Source organism: Neodiprion lecontei, chromosome 1 (genome assembly GCF_021901455.1).
Source record: "Neodiprion lecontei isolate iyNeoLeco1 chromosome 1, iyNeoLeco1.1, whole genome shotgun sequence".
NCBI classification, from domain to species: Eukaryota; Metazoa; Arthropoda; class Insecta; order Hymenoptera; family Diprionidae; genus Neodiprion; species Neodiprion lecontei.
In genome coordinates, this window is record NC_060260.1 from 12732220 (window position 1) to 12749863 (window position 17644).

At 36.0% G+C, this 17644-nt stretch overlaps 1 protein-coding gene across 15 annotated transcripts in view; it reads right to left on the reverse strand.

Moving 5' to 3' along the window:
* Positions 1–8449: 8449 nt before the first annotated feature.
* Positions 8450–17644, reverse strand: part of LOC107218639 (multidrug resistance protein homolog 49) — a 99144-nt gene continuing 89949 nt past the window's right edge. For 14 of the 15 annotated variants that reach the window (XM_046738131.1, XM_015656569.2, XM_046738136.1 and 11 more), the window contains 3 exons: positions 17170–17571; positions 16105–16251; positions 8450–13722 (listed from right to left, as the gene is read on the reverse strand). In XM_046738131.1, the coding sequence (XP_046594087.1) occupies positions 13519–13722; positions 16105–16251; positions 17170–17571 (753 nt within the window). In that variant the 3' untranslated portion in view covers positions 8450–13518. The remainder of the gene's footprint in view (positions 13723–16104; positions 16252–17169; positions 17572–17644) is intronic. The other variant, XR_001525574.2, reaches the window with a different exon arrangement.

The following is a 17644-nucleotide window of genomic DNA, read 5'->3' on the forward strand; positions in this document are numbered from 1 at the left end:
AGAGATCTTTGACCCAAAACATTAAAAGATATTACTCCTCGAGGTGCTAGCGTGGCGTAAATTCTGGATCTTGTTCTAAGAATCAACTATTGCTTTGATTATTTCTTTACGTTGTTAACACTCAGAGGAAACGATAAGGTTAGAGAATTATACGTAATGTACAATCAGCTGCAAAAGCATTCCGGAAAGAATTCGCGATGCTAACAATTATGCTGTTGTGTGCCGAGTGCCGATAGTGCCGAGAGCTGCTTCTTTGGTTGTTATGAAAACTTCGTCATCGAAATGGGCTCGGAAAATTTTGTTACCTTTAACTCTTTAACGGCCATTATAACATATTATCTACATGAGTGAAACAGCTATCTTTAAAAATATCTTCTTCAATTGCAATATTAAGCACTCTAAAAAAAGTTTTTTCTATTTAAGCATAAAAATTGAAGGACTTTATTTTCAAAAAAATGCAGGTTTTCAAATATTTTATTTCAGAATCTTCTAGAATCTTCTGAATAATGCTTCAAAATGATTTGAATTTGATGTCAATAGTTGCGATGTAGATCAAAAAATTTACTACACATGGAACATAACGTTTTTGTTTTTGCAATAACTGCAATTGAAATAGTAACAGACATTAATCCTTAAACTCAACTAAGGCGAGATGTAATCATGCTCAGAATAAATATAGCAACTCTTCTCTCTCTTCCAATAGTCACTTGAAAACAGTTATATGTCAGTTATACGGGGTAAAGTATATACCTTCATAAAAATCCCATGCGTCGATGATAAAAAATCGATAAGACCATATTTCTAGTGTTCTAAGCCTGGCTGGAACCGCGCGAAATCTTCGAAGATCAGTTGTCGTCTAGTCGAGGATACCCTTAGGCCTTCAAAGAAACAACTCTTCGGATTGATTCCGTTGAAAAGTTTTACCAAGACATCCAATCTTCGTGGAAACTTTTATCCATAAATTCCATCGCTCTGAAATGCCCGGGGACAGATGGAGACACCTCGGGCGATATACGCGAGTGGAAGAAAATCCGGTGGAATCTTCAGACGGGAAGGACGAAGGACTGGTAGGACACAATTCTTACCCCCGGGAACTAAGGCATCTATAACTTCACTTCGTGGTATACCCACGTGTCAGACTCCTTGAGTCGCGATCATATATCATCCCGACTGCGTTGTGTCCAGAAAATACGTGAGTTTTTCATCATGGATGTAGGTACTTACTTCATGCGATTCATCACTGAACTAATCGTCAGACCGTTCCTCGTCACTTTACTCTTAATCATCCCCACCGTCTGTCAAAATGTCAGGAAATATTCAACTCGTTACCGAATCAAGTATCCTGTTGAAATGGCGGCAATAAAATTGTTTTCTATAGCGGTTATATCAGTAGGTAAAGAAGGGATAGAATAGAGCAATAGTTGGTAAGGATGTAAAGGAACAGTAGATATTGAAGGAAAGAAGGAACAAGAATAATCAAGAGATAGGAAGCTCTGGAAGGAGAATGTTCTAGAGAGAGAAAAGGTAGAGAAAGATGAAGAGGAGAGACACTGGAGAGTCAGTCAAACGTTGAGTGAAAATAAAGATGATAAAAGAGATAAAGCGTCATATTTATTTTCAATACATCTGATCTTGATTTTTTTTTTTAATTAATCGACGAACGTATGCGTTGGAATAACATGAAAAATAGTACACGATCCGAATGGACAGTAAGGTTTATATCTATTTTTACCACCGTTGAAGCCTTTTTTCTTATATTGCTACCATATTCATTTTCTCGCGTGGCTCTCTTAATAATACATTACGTGACAAGTGCGGGAAGTAGGTGATACCTGCACGAGTACGACGTTTGCCGCCCGAGCGAAGCGAAGATGGCAAGAAGCACGAGTTATGTATACTATTTTTTGACACAAGTTGTGGTAAGTTCGCGATAAGATCTGATAAAAGTGGTATTGGTACACAAAGTAAAGCTAATATGACCTTTTGTAATCGATGTTAGTAATCCGAGCATCGCTTTTGCTTCTTAGCACCGCGTTTTTGTTTACGATATTAGTATTTTTCTATCGATTTCTTCTGAAAATTTTGGATCTGGCATGTGGAAAAAGTTTTAAAGGTGCAGCTTGCAAAAATAAATAAATTTTGAGGCTCCGCTTCTGGTTCGAAGCAGAACAGAAATTATAAAAAATTCAAATTTGAATATTTCAAATCACCAGTTTGCAATAGTAAATTTCAAGATCTATCGAGTTTTAGTCCATCTAGAGTCGTGCAAACATCATAAAAGAGCTCAAAAAAACTAATTAAATGTTTGTAAATGCTCTCAAAACTCGAATTTTTAGTAAAAATCCCTGAAACCCATAAAATACGACGTACTTCATTGGTATCTTTAACATCGTCTTTATCGCCCGTCAATTCGATGTCAGGATTCCGAGAAGACCGAAAAAACTGGTGAACACGGTTTTCGAGATCAGGATTAGCAGGAGTGACTTAGAGACAGAAAAGTCGAGCAACTTTCTTTTTTTCGTAAACAATTAGGATGCAACAGGAACGGACCGAGTTTTAGACAGAGCACTTTCCATATACTTATCCAGGTATACTTGCTAAGAAAACTAATGAACCTACCGCCTCCAATTAAGGTCATATTAAATATAATAAATAATCTTATTATCCGTCTCTTTTCCACACCATGTAAACTAAATCCCTTACCACGTCCCTAGTTCCGTACAGTAACAATAAACTGTACGACACTTCTTATCCGACTCCAGAACTGACTCCTACATCCAATTTTTAAACCATTTACTTCAAAATCACCTCCCATCACCTTAATTCGTCATTTAATCGTTTCGAGCTTGACACGTGATCATTCTATACATGCACTAGGGGGGCTTTGCTGTAATTGTTTCGATTTATTACCGGCTCCTCAGTTTAGAATATTTACGGTTCGCTTGACACCCACCGCTGGTGATAGCGCCATTTCGGATTTTTCAATTTACTCAACTGTTAAACTTATTTTTACTCGATTACACTTTCCACAAAAGATATCGTTTCATTGACCACTGAAATGACAAATCTGAGGTAGTTTCATGGACAAAATTTAAACTCGCCACAAATTTTTCTCTCTCTATTGATTCGTACTTGATTTTCTCTCACAGAGTATATGTCAAAAAAAAGATTTCCGTACCTGCAAAAATGAACCTAACTTTTATTGGAGTATTGTATCTTTCAATTCGATGATTTATTGTTAGTGACGATTTTTTTAGGTCCCGAAATGGAACTTGAACGAGAACATTAGATACGTTCGTCACTCGTTCGTAGGATGCAGAATTCAGCATTGCAATGGTTGCCTGAAAATAGAATTACTTCGAAGACAGAAAATGTCTTGAAATTATTATTAATTTAATTTTATTTAAACTTTGCATTGGTATTGAGTGATCAAAAAACTGTCAGCGTCTCAACCAGACAATCGAATGAGGTGTAAAAAAACGAATAAAATTTTCCTTTCAGACTGATAGTTCGGAAGTTACATCTTGCTAAAATTAATTTTTACGTGTACAGAAATCTCGAAATCCATTTTTACTTATTGTTTTCCATGACTGCCTTGAAAAGTTACTCTCAACTCGGCAGAAGAAGTCCGTTTTGAAAATTTCATCTTTTATAATCTTTATTTTGGAAAGCACCGGACAGAAAAATTCAAGCTTAGATCTGTCACAGCCTGTTATTGTAAACTTTTACAAAAAAAATCATTACTAAAATATGAGACGCGGCTTCATTTGTTTACCAGGCTTACTTTCCAAACATGAAAACCATTTCGCATGAGCCACTATAACGCGCAGAATACTTGCTTACGTGAAATTCTATCTTTGCGTAGCCGCCTGGTCGACTCGTGACGCGAGATTTACTTGGTTGATTTATTGCTGTGGGTATAAAAAATGCGTAAAACACGTTGCTGCTTCTCTGCTCTGCCCCCCTATTCAATGACGCCACCATCGCCACCGCTGGTTTTTCCGCCTCCCGGACCAAAAAGGTTTTGTTTGAGCAGAACCAGGCTGCTCGGTGTATTCCCGGCTAACGTCACGCCACTGCTCTTGCTGATGTATCACCCCGTTGAAATTGGGTGCTCTCGAGCGAATCTCCTTCACTAGTTGTCGCCTACGGAATGGAACGTCCACCAATTTCGAACCGGCCGTTTGGCTCACTCGGTACTGGCTCCCGCTTGTAAAGGTCGAGGAAAAACTCTATCGAATGACTGGAATTTATTTATCGATAATCGTAAATGTGTCTGAGCAGATTCGGGCTTCGCTCTATCCCTCAGACTTCTAACGAAAAAAACCAGCTCTGTTTCTGGATATGTGTTTCACCCGCAATATGTGTAGAAATTGCTAGGTGTACAGATGCTAGTCTCGGGTTTTCTTCGTTTTTAAATTCTCCGTGTAAAAGTTCTTTGTTCTAATTCTTGCATTATTACATCGTACGTTCAAAGTGGATGAGCATATTTTTCAACTGCATGCGACGTGACAAGCAACTTAAAATCCAGCTGTTCCTGAAAACATGTTGAAAGAATTAGAGAATTCTCATTGAAATATTTCAACGGTCAAACGAACTTACCTGTTGTGAAGTTCGATCGTAATTGTATGAAGAGTCTCTTTCGAATGATAACTACGTAGATGTCTCGGAAATTCTCTAATTACTGATCTTCGATGTTTAATAATAATACTTATTTATTATCTAATCACAAAATGTATTTTTTTTTTTTTTATTTGACCTCAACATTGGCCGTAACACGTCGCAATATATGTACGTGAAACTAATCAATGACCGCGCTCCGCGCTCGAAAAAGTACCTTGTATCTGATACAATAGGTGGATTATAAAATTTAGCAAAGATCTGAGAATCTTTCGACCAGCCAGCTATACACCGTGAATTCTTTGCTTCTTATATAGAAACGCCTTAATCCATCTACCAATAATTTGAGGATACGTAGCTCAATAAGGTTTTCGAATCGTCATCAATGAATCATCAATATTAATACGGAGTGATTCTGATGTGCTATATCGATGTAATTTTGCATTTCCTATAATCACGATTTTAAAATACTGTCAAAATTCACGAGGTGTTCGCCAATTACAAGTCAGTATAGGGATTCTTGACACAAAAAAAAATTGTGTGCGTCAAGTCCACGCACTACAGAAGTGAAACTTTTTGCTAATTAGTTGTGAATAGAGATAAGTTATCAGTATTGCAGTTAGAAAACCTACAGCGCAGGAACTACGGAGTGCCATTCCTAAAAATCGAATTTCATCGGTTAAGGACCTAGAAAGCCGAAACTATCAAGCGCTAGTCCTGGAAATCGATATCCACCACGTAGAAGGCCTAGAGCATAGGATGCAGGAGATAGAGGACCTGGTGCTCAAAATTTGCGGAGCCCACTGCGCGGTTATTTCCGGACTGAGGAATTCGGCCAATTGATTTCCGTCGTCAAAACTTAATTTCTGGACCATTTCGTAACTAGCAATTCCCCTCACGCGGTCTTAATTTTCGTAACGCTTCACCTCACGCGGTCCTCATTTTCGTAACACTAGAAAATTGTTCCCCCCTCGGCAAAGAAGTTTCACTTCTAAAGTTTCTTGACGATAATGTAGTTCACTATTCCAAAGCTAAAATCCAGGCATTGAAATTATCACACAATTGTATTCTCTGGGAGATATTATCATTAGGGTTTACCGGAAATGTGCTGAAATTTTTGGTAAAATAGTGTCGACTTTGTCGGGAATACCTATTCTTAAACTCGAAATTCCTACTAGTGAACACGGAGAGTGCCTTAGGTGTATAATAAAGCGGACAAATATAAGTAATTCTTCGTGCCATTCAACCAATGAATTTCTGAACAACCTCGTATTTAAAGATTAATAACAAATTACTCCATTCAGTAGAGGCGATAAAATACCCGGATTATTTTGAAATTTGTTTTTCTATCACTTTTGTGATAATGATTTCCCAAAGTTTACCTACCGGCTTCCGTTGCAACATGAGATCAAGAATTGATCACGGTCGCGCATTTTTTAATTTAAAACGAATATCTGCAAATACTATTTTTGCGTGGAAAAGTCTCAGTTTGGAGATAAAAATGCATTGGCTTTAAATGAGCATGAGAAATTGATTTTCTGTATCAGACCCCTTTTTGCTGGCGATGAAAATATTAGTCGTGTCTTATAAGTACCTGCACAAATTACATACGAGTACCACTATATAATTTCATCCCTTTATTGTAACTCCTTCGACTATTTTATTAATGTTTTTATCACGAACTGGTTTCTAACAGTCAATCGTGTATACCTACCTAGTTGTACACGTATTCATATAACATTATTTTTGCCGATGTGATTGAGATATAGTTAGAATAACGTTGCTCAATTTGGCTGAAGCGAATTGCCTCAATTGAATTTGCACAGTTGTGGAGGACATACGGCGTATATACAGCGATTCACGAAAATTTTAATCGGTGGTCATTGTAGAGTCGGAAAAGTTTCCAACGTGGAAAGCTTCCGTGATTCTATAGTAAAAAAAAACGAGGATTGGAGGATGAGATATGGATATAAGTAATCAAAACACTCGATTGAGCCAAGAAAATTATTGCAATTTATTGGCTCGAAGGGGAAAAGCCGCTCAGGCATAAAAACCCCGTATTATCTAGTAATAGTGTCGTGTCAAGAGTGTATGAGGTGTGCGTGCACGATCAATGGTTTTTTCTCGCATGCGGAAGGCTGCCGTGAGATTCAGAGGCCTGAAGGCGTGATTCTACGGAGGTTCGATTGACTGGCGAGAAACTACTGATTTTAATTGAAGAGGAGAGGAACAGAGACTCAACTGAGAGGATGGGAGTATGAGAATACCTAAGATGATCCGCGGCGATGTTACCGTTACCGTAAACTCGATCAGACTGAGCGTACGAGCCTCGATTCCCGGTTACTTATCGCTTTCGTCCAATAATCAGCGCCATCTTTCGTGATTAACGACAATCGCTCATAAAATTGCCAGCGGCTTGCTGGTAGCGGTGGAGATTCCCGGTATCAGACGGGGTAGAAGGCGCGCGCTGACATGGGATAGAAAAGGATAAGTTTGGTATAAACAGTCATTTTATGGTCATAATACTATCCGATACTGCATTATCCATCTAGGTACATGTTACGGTAATATTATTTCTTTTCGATTTTACATAGCGACGGTTTACCGACTTGAGTTGCGCGACACAGAGGGAGTCGCTTGACGACGAATTCACCTCGTCCATTTTCCATTACGGAGAGCCCCATTAGGTCAGCAGTCTTTGAAGAAGGTTCGGAAAATTTATGGAAACACACTGTACATGCATTATCAGCTGATTCGTACTTGCTTCCAAATTTTTGCAATTGACTGTATATCTAAATACCATATATTTTGAAGCAGTCAATTCGCCGTAGTTTTTGTCCGGCTCGAGAGAAAAGCGCCTTACATCTCCAGGCACTGGAATCTCTAGAAAATTCTAAGAGTCCCGTCATCTTTAATAGTTAAGTATAAAGTGGGATAACACTGAAGAAAGTCACATGTTTCACAGAACTTCTGGCCCGAATCAGATTCAAAACTATCCGTAACTGACTTCACGTAATTATTTTCATGGATTTACTACTTGGTAACAGTTTTCAGATCCACTATTGATGGTATATCATTATATGTATATATTCAAATCATAAATTTGTTTGCTGAAAGAATTAACAATGACGTTGTCTCGATCATAGAAAAGAGAGACCGTATTTCATTAATAGATTTATCGAGAAATTTCTAGGAATATTATTTGGTTCTCTTAATTAGTTAATAGTTTGACTGCGAAACGACTGTATTTATGCAGCCTGTACGGGAAAAATCTTATCTCGCTACCAGCGTAAGCTTTGCTTGGTGTCAGCGTGTCTCGCCCTATACATCTCGCCTGGACTTGAGCTAGTTTGAATTCCCGAAACTTACCACGAACTGCTACATCACATCCTCTGCTGGTAATAAAACATTCCTGCGACACTGCTGCTTTTCCTGGCATTTCGCCATCATCTACGGTATTCAACATTTCAACGCAGCGCTAACAATAAGTATTTTGCGATAATAGGCGCACAAATAGGCTTATTGTTAATTCAATTTTTCATACGATAGATACCTCAGTATATGTGTATGTTTTTCAATCGTGTTGGTAGAACACTTATCGATTTTTTCAACGTGATGTTTATGTATGATTGAAAATTCTTCATTAAAATAACATTTTAGCATATAATTCATGAACTTGATTGAAAAATATCTTTGAATAATGCTATTTCGTGTGCCTAGAGGCAGCGTTGCTTAGTATCCAATTATCTTTCAGTGCTGATTACTGTGATATTATAATTTATCACGAGCAGCTGAAACATTACTCGATAATTAAAAAATTCCCAACCAATACTATCGTCATGTTTAATAAATTCATAACTTACATAGAGTATACATAGAAGTGTAGTTACGTGTCATCTAAAACATACATTTTTAGAATGGATGTCTTTTACAATTCTTCCATCATTTGATGTGTATTCGGTGGATTCTCACATCAGCAAATGCTACGTGGAAGCAACTAAACCTTTTAGCTGTACCTCTGCAGATTTTCTGTATATACTTGTCGAAACGTGAATTATATTCTATGTGTAAATCCATGTCCCATAACATACAGTAGATTCAGGCAGTTAGCCAGTATAGTTAGACACATACGAGTACCTCTAGACCCAAGCCTGATATCGTGTACCTAGTCATGGTTTAATAAATCCGTCCCACTTTCTTCTTCCGGTATAAGAAGAGCTTGCAAAGTTTGCTCAAAGTATTCTTACGGATTATTGGTTAAAAAACAGCTCGAAGAAAGCCTCAAATATTTTATTCTATTCTTTCAATTAGAATTGGACCAGTGAGTATGAAATTGAATACTTTAATTACTCGTATTATTAGGACAACAATAATACCGACGTACATCGTACTCACATGTAACGGATTCCCGTTTCCATCAAATTTTTATCTCAACATCTTGGAATTTGCTATTCATGTATTGTTAAAATTCTCAGGTACACTTAACTCCATCATAGATTGAGACGAGGTACGGAAAATTTTATCGAAAGGTAAAAATTAAATTAAATTAAACTGCAACGGTCTGTTGGCTTATAATCATTTATTCATGCTTCTTATTTCAAGTGAATATATACGCATATATATGTATATATGTATAATTATAACAGAATATATGATTTTTTATAGCAAAAAGGAATACTATATTACCGTCATATACTGCTAGTATCACTGTAGGTACATTCACAACAATCACTTGCGTTTTGTCTACAATAAGTAAAATTAAGTTTCTATGTTGTTGAGTGAATTGTGATATCTTTAAGCAAAAAATATGAGTGTTGTGCAACAGAAAACTTCCAGCCCTCAAGTTTGTTACCATCTTTGCGAATATAAATATTGATAAGAATTTGATAATGTAAATACCATAACCAGATCAGGCCTAAAAAACGGTAAACGGTTTCTTTCATTCTTACGTACTCACTGAATTTTCCCGAACGATGAAGATTACTTAACCCTAGTCACATACACCTACGGAAACTTTCACGTTACTTACATGGGTCACCTAGACCCCAGCCAACCTTGGAACGTTATCACTGTACACAACATTACGTTACGACTTGAACAAAATTTTGAGACAAAATTTAACAATTCAGAAACAGAATTCAATCTTAGTTTTAGCAAAAGACGATGGAGGATATGGGAAAAAATTCTTAAAGCAAAAAAAGTAAAACAATATGCAATACATACATGGGGTCTCTAAGGTCCGAAATATTTTTCAATCATTCTTCATTTTACCTGCACAAACAAACATGATTCAATCACGCTGAATTTAAAATTGTACGTTAAAGTCGGTTCTGGAGTCAATTGGACCCGCGTAAGCGACTAGGGTTAATTTTACAGAGAGCAATTCGATTTCGAATTGCCTTCGTTATTTATTCATTTTTCTTCTACATTTCACAATATACTTTGCATATTTTACACAAGTATTCTTAAGTATCATTTAGTCATTAGCGATAACAAGCACCGCTTTTTAGCCCTCACTGCTACTACAGTCATATATATCTTAATCTTGATTACGTATTGTCGTTTCAATAAAGCACTGCGGTATACGTTTTGCGAATTGATTCATTCTTAAGTACTGCGTATCGAATGGAAAGATCGTATTAAGAACTGGCTTGAAAAGCTTTTCACTCTACTGATTGATTAACATCACCCACTTCGTATGATAAATCAATTAACCTGTAGGTACTCCTGGTCACACACTTCAACCCTACCGTAAATTTACAAAGATTTTCAACTAGCATAAAGTATCGAAATTTCTTACTGATTATCGTTACTCTTTTCTTAAGGCTTCACACTACAGTAGGATCGAGGAAAAGGCACTTGTGCTGATTGCGCGAACCACAAACCAACTACATGATGATAAGAAATAGGAAAGTAAGTGGAAACCATGATGGCAAAAAAAGGGTGAGCCACACTCCAGTGATGTATAATCTGTTGCCAAGTGTAACAGATTTTCATAAAACAAACTTTCGTACTCTTCTGAGCAAGTCTTATTGTTAACTATCTTATGAAATATTATTTCATCAAAAAGAGTATTCGAAAATACTCAAGTCATTCATCCGACACGAATCCGTGCCACAGCCGTCACAACCAGCCGTCACTCTAAAATTTTATTATAATTTTTGGTCACATTTTTTATTTCTACTTATACACCTATTCTTTGCGTAATGGTTTGAGAAAAAAGTGATTAAATGGCAACAGTTTTCACTGGCATAAATAATACGTATTTTACATAGCTTGATTAGGTAAAGGCTTAAATTTTTCTCGGAAAGCCTAGTTGTGTAATAATCAAGTGCCGCAATTCTACAGAAATTGTGATCTAATTGTAAAATGAAATTAGAATTTACAAATAACCAATTCTCATCCCTGACAATTTAGAAATAAGCATATTCTACTCCTTCAACTCTTTAGTAAAAAATGTTTTGACAAAAGATTCTCAAAGCTTTTGTCATATTTTTCGTTCGAATAAATCCTTCTCTCGAGAAACAGTCTTGAATACAAGCAACTTGAGCAGTACGTCTACACACAAGTATAAGTACATATGTCGGTTTATAAATAACTCATAATCAATGAGTTTGTCCGAAGATCTCGACAATAATAAAATATGTGAAAAGATCTTCCTCTCTCATAAGTACAGACAGTGAAATTCAATCTAAATCAATTAGGAATTGGTAGGTGTTAGTGAAACAATGTTTTATGTGCTGAACCCATGGACAAACATGACGTGATTCAACTTTTACGGATATAAAAATAATAGCCTAGTAATTACACACATTACATCCATAAGTAGTATATCTGAGAGGTCTGGACACAGATTCCTCCTACCGACACAATTACCGACATCTTATCCAGACTCGAACCCTTCCCCGCGGTGACGTCATCGCATAGAAGGGTTTGAATCTGGGTCAAATGTTGGTAAGTGTGTCGGTAATAGGAATCTGTATCTATAACTCTCACAGCTATACTAGTTGTATATTTATCGTTGAATAATATTACTATGATATAATCAAACGAAAAATCAATTTATATTATTCAATTCAGAATTGTGCCTTTAAGTTTGAAAGGTTGCCAAACCCCAGAACGGTTGAAGTGCGTAATATCCCAATTGCTGGAAAATCAAGTATTTGGTAAGAAATTTCGTTCCGAACAATTTAGCACCATAGTGACAATGAAGGTTTGATGTTGAAACGACTAATGGCGAAGAAGCACGACAATTCAAAGTAGTTGAAAGATATGCTAGAGTGTGGATAATGCATATTTTATATCTAATATGAATGTGCATGAACGAATACATGGGGAAATGAAAATCGAAGCTTTGATTAATAGACGCCGAAGACTCACAAGGTTATCGTGCATATGTAAAATATTCCTACCCTATATGAATATGACAAAATTCTCTCAGTAAGACTTTTCTCTTGGGGATAATTTATTATAGAGTGTATACCAGAAAAATTCCGTGAATGCGACTACTCAATACCGGTAGCTAGGCGATCGAAACTACATCTAGAATAATGGTTAATTCTCGCTCACGTCGAAAGCCGATATTTTTTTCGAGTAAGTTTTTCAACTTACGACTACATTCCAAACTATTTTTGTTTTTGCACTTGCTGGGTTGACCACTTACTTATCAAAAATTTTATAGAATTATCAATTGTCAACTTATGACATTATTTTAATCAAAGTTGACTCGTTCTATGGAAAAAATTACCAAAATACATTACATAAATTTTTATCTGCACGGTTCAAATTGTAATAATCGACATTGTACTTGAATAAAAAATGAAAAAAAGGTCGAAAGTATCAAAAAAAAAAAAAATCAAATTCATACAAACTTTTGACTTTTTTGTAAACATTCTTCTAATTCAGCGCAGATAATTAGAATTGAAATTGTTGAAAATGAATTTATTTCACATATTTGTAAACTCGGTATGCAACAGTCAGTTTCGTTTCAGCGGATGCATATTAAAACATTGATAATAAATCGAGAAAAATTCCTGCCATATTGAATCAAGGATGAAAATGTTTTTTTTTTTTTTTTGCAATTAAAAAAAAGATTATCAAAATCACAAATACTGTATTTTTTGGAAATATCAAATGGCATGATTATTCGATAAAATCCCGTCATTGATTACGATGGAATTCCGTATCAGTTTTTTCACAAATTTTAACATTTTATGTTTTGGCATTTTTTTTTCCTAAACCAAATTATTTTTGAGACAAAGAATCTCGTCAGTTAAGAACTAGTAGTTCTTCGAAATTTACAATACATGATTAGTCAAACCAGTATACGCAAAAAAAAAAACGTTCTGAATTATAGTTTCACGATGAAAAAAGTGACTTAAAATTTGCTTTCATTTTAATAGTTTTATCTTGAATGAGAATTGCTCATAGTTAAGAATACGAAATGTAATTTCAGTTGCCTATCTGCCGGCGTTGAGCAGCGAAATTCACGGAATTTTCCGGTATATTTAATAGCTACGATGATTGAGACTACATTAATAATCTTGACTGATTATAAAATTCAATTCATTTGGAAATCAGTGTAGTGTCGTTGGTACGAAGAATTGTAACATTGTAAACAAAAATAATGACAGTGATATTCCTTTAAAAATAAGTACGTTGATTGTTTACTCAAACAAATTGAACACCAGTTAAAACTCACCTTCGGCTCGGCACTTCTTCTTTCTGGGCGCTTACTTTATATTTGTTATTCTGCCATTGTACAAAGCGTTTCAGCCGATTATTGTACTGCAGAAATATGTATGTGCGATGAACGTTTGCGGAATAGAGAGAAGGCGCAAGGTTGACGGTTGAAGGTGAAGGGTCGAGGGTTGAGATTTAAGGCAAAAGTCACAAGTTCTACTCTAGCGCGGCTTCTTGAAGAGCGTGTAAGTGGGCGTAAAGGCCATCTGCCGCGATCAGATCTTCGTGGGTTCCCATTTCAGCGACAGTTCCCTTTTCCAAAACGCAAATTACGTCTGCATTTTGAATAGTAGCGAGTCGATGAGCGATGGTGATGCATGTCCGGCCTTCCATTGCTTTGTCCAGAGCAGCTTGTACAATCTGGAAAACGAGAGAACAACCGTTTTTGAGTTCAGCGGACTAACAGTAATATAAAGCTCAGAAAGTTTCAAGGATTTGTTTTCTTCATCGAGCCCCTTGATCGTGAGTAATGCATTATGATCGGGTTTATGGATTCACCAAACGTACAGTACGGTCAAAGAGGTGCGAGGACGGAAATATCATGCAAGGAAGGCACGAAAGTGCAACTGAAGTTCATCGAGTTAAATTTACTTGAAACAATATTTCCTTACTATGAAAAACGTTTAAAAACCATAAGCTTCAGGTACAGTAGCATAATTATTGATGAATGAAGAGATTGCAGCATTGAATCTTTCCTACAACGAAGAAATTGCATTGTTTCAACGATTTTAATAAACTCAGATTCATTTTGATAGTAAATCAATTCTCGACAAATCTGCAGTGTCATATTTTCTATTTGGCTTTTCGGTTGATCGAAAAAACATGATGAGTGAAACCATCACAAGTAATAAATAGTAAACTTCTACCTTAGTGAAAAATACTCCAACGTTATGCGAAATCTGATTTCGTAAATTTTTAGAGAATTCATTTACGAACAAAATGAGCCGTAGTTCATGAAAATTGGCCAAACGATGCGATTTTTTTATTGCCAAACTTATCTTCTAGGTCATCGGTAATTTTGCTATTATAGCTATAATTAATGGTTTTTATATTTTTTTTTCTCCACTAAGGAAATAGTGTTCCAACTCGATTACTGTCAGTTGCACTTTTGGACCTTGTCATATCATATTTAAGTATATTTCATATTTCATATTTCACGATTTTTTAGAATTCATGCCATTTCTTTATTTATGCTTTAAATAAAAATGTATTTGAATGGTTTGTGAAAAGCAACAATTCGCGGTCAGTTTTTTTATGGTCCTTTACGGAGAAGACGGATATCTGACTGACAAAATTACAATTATGGTTGAAAAAATATTGTCAATGCAAATAAATTTTATCTTTGTAAGTAGTTTTGCTTAAATCAAGAATGATGATAAATATTTAGATTTATAGGTGTAGAATGTTCGTGAGAATATAAATCTTAAGATAATCAACCATGATTCAAACAAATGACGGTGAACTAAACGTTGAGTAAGTCCATGCCCAGGACTTGAATATTTTAAACTATTTACAGCATATCGTGATACGAGAATAAGTTACATAGTAAAGCAGTGTGCAGTCGGGAATTGATATTGAAAAAAAAAAATCATTGACATATTATACGCGTTTATAATCTTGGTCGTTGCAAATTGTTCGCGTAATTTTTTTCAATATTTAAATCAAAAGTGCTGCAGCATTAAAAACGTCAATAATGACCAACACCGTCCGGCCACTGCAGCTACAATAAAAATACGAAGCTCCGCAGCTTGATTCTTTATTGCCAACGTAACCGATAGGTTCGAGAAAAGAGCCGTCTCAGAATCACTGATCCCAAGTATATCGTACTGGTTACCATTTGAAACTATATAGGACTAAGCATATTCGTATGTAGCAGCATCAATACAGTATGTGTATGTTTATGTGTATATATTCCCTTACATATTTCATTCTGAGGCATACCTTAAATAAAATGGAGCGTGGAAAAGCAGTTTACTTAGCAGGTTTTGATTGCTTTAGGCAAATGCGTCGCGAAAGAAAAAACATACAATAAGAAGTTTCATACCCAACTCGACGAGTTTCACGGGAGAAAAATAATGCTGATACGGGTTGACTTCTGGATTGTGCAATTTTTTAAATATTGCAAGTAGCATCTGATTTTTAATAAAGATCACGTAATTTGGATATGCACAGCCTATAGCGAGATGACAGAAAATCATCAAAAATGTAATAGAAAAATTTGTTTGTAAATTTTTTTTTCGGTTTGTTTTTCATCAACTCAGTTTCCGCACTTATTCATTGTCCTTCATCTTCGCTGAAAGGTTTTTAATCATGATTTATGATGCAAACTAAAATTTACTATGAAAATTATTGTACATCGTTTCAAATTCGATAATGAATACGCGCAGGAGCTAAGGTGAAAGAAAAAGACTGGATGAAGAAAAAGTTATAAAAATATTTCAACAAAATGTTGTTTTCTTTTTTTTTGAATTTTTGAATTTGTCTTTGACCTCGCGATCCTCTGCCATATCCAAAATACGTGTTTCCTACCTAAAATGAGACGTTAATTCCAGAATTTCGCAAATAGCACAATCCGCAAGTCAACTTGTATCAGCATCAAATTTCCCCTTAACAGTCTCCGGATTTTGTACGAAACTTTTCTTGTATCTCTTTTCGTTTCTGGGATATTTATCTGAGATAATTGAAACAGAGTACCCCTTACATAATATATACATGTATGTATCGAGTGCGTACTGTACCAACCTTTTCACTTTGGGTGTCGAGTGCAGACGTGGCTTCGTCCAGGAGTAGAATTCTAGGGTTCCTTACGAGGGCACGGGCAATAGCTATTCTTTGTTTCTGACCTCCGGAAAGCTGAGTTCCCTTGGTTCCAAGTCTAGTCTCGTAACCCTAGAAATGAAAACGCAGATCCATTTTCATCACACCATTTTTTGTATAACTTATTCGCACAGCTCACAAATTAATAGAGGCATCTCACGGACACCGTTAAAACAATAGAGAATCGAATACCTATTGTCCAAAGTTTATATCTAACACCCCGTGAGCATGAATTTTTTACATAACATGTCCCTTCGATTTAAAAAAAAAATTTTTCTGATCTATCAATGTGTATTAAGCAAATCTATGAAGTTCTAAAGTGGTGGGCCGAAACTTGTGACTCAATAATCGTGTGAGGCTCTATCTTCTTTGACTCTGGCTAGACACCCAAGTGACGCCATGATTATTCGCATGCAGAAAATTTTTCGTTTAATTGTGTATATTAATTATTTTTTTCTTTTGTAACGCATGGAAGCTGCGAATCTATTTTCACAGAGACGCATTAACAGAGTCCAATTCTTCTAATTTCACGTAACAAAACACAGTCTAAAGGATTTGATTGAGCTTTGCAACTATGCAACTGGTACTTTATATATTGATAAATTTCACTTTGTTTCGCTAATATGTACGGTAATGGTGAATAAAACTTTAAGCTTTTGAAAAGTTTTATAACTTTTACTCTACCCTGTTTTTTTAACAAAATTATCAAATTACGAAGTTACGTGTGTCTGAACTCTTTGTTCCAACAATAGTTCGTAGCAACCTCACCGACGATTTTAAGGCACATTATATCGATCACGATGTAAAATGATCGTCCGCTGTTTACGATTGCTAAATGGGTCTGTCATTCCGTCTTTCCACGTTAGTGGAAATCTTTCCAAAATAAGAAAAAAATATACACTTTTTTGACCGCGTTATTTACGTGAATAATTATTGAGTCTTTGCGCGCTCCATATTAAATATTATATTATACACATCCGTCATACTTACCAACGGTAAAGAACTGACAAAGCTATGGATGTTCGACTTTTTTGCCGCTTCAATGACCTCATCCATGGATGGTGTGCGACTGTTATCACCATACGCTATATTTTCAGCAATAGTTCTGTCAAAGAGTACTGGTTCCTGACCTACAACACCAAGCTGAGATCGCAGGGCTGATAAAGAGACTGATGATATATCACGGCGGTCCATTGTCACAGTTCCCGACAGTGGATCGTACAAGCGTTGAAGCAGTTGAATGCAAGTTGATTTTCCGCAACCACTTTGACCAACTAGCGCAACCATTTGACCTGGTTTGACAACGAGATTGAGACCTCGCAGAATCTGAGACTCCGTACGAGTTGGATAATGAAATTCAACTTTAGAGAATTGAATCAGACCGTCTGCTTTCTGGAATCACAAAGGAAACGGACATATAGTAACGTATGTGATTGCTAATGGTAAGGAAGATATGTACAGTGTT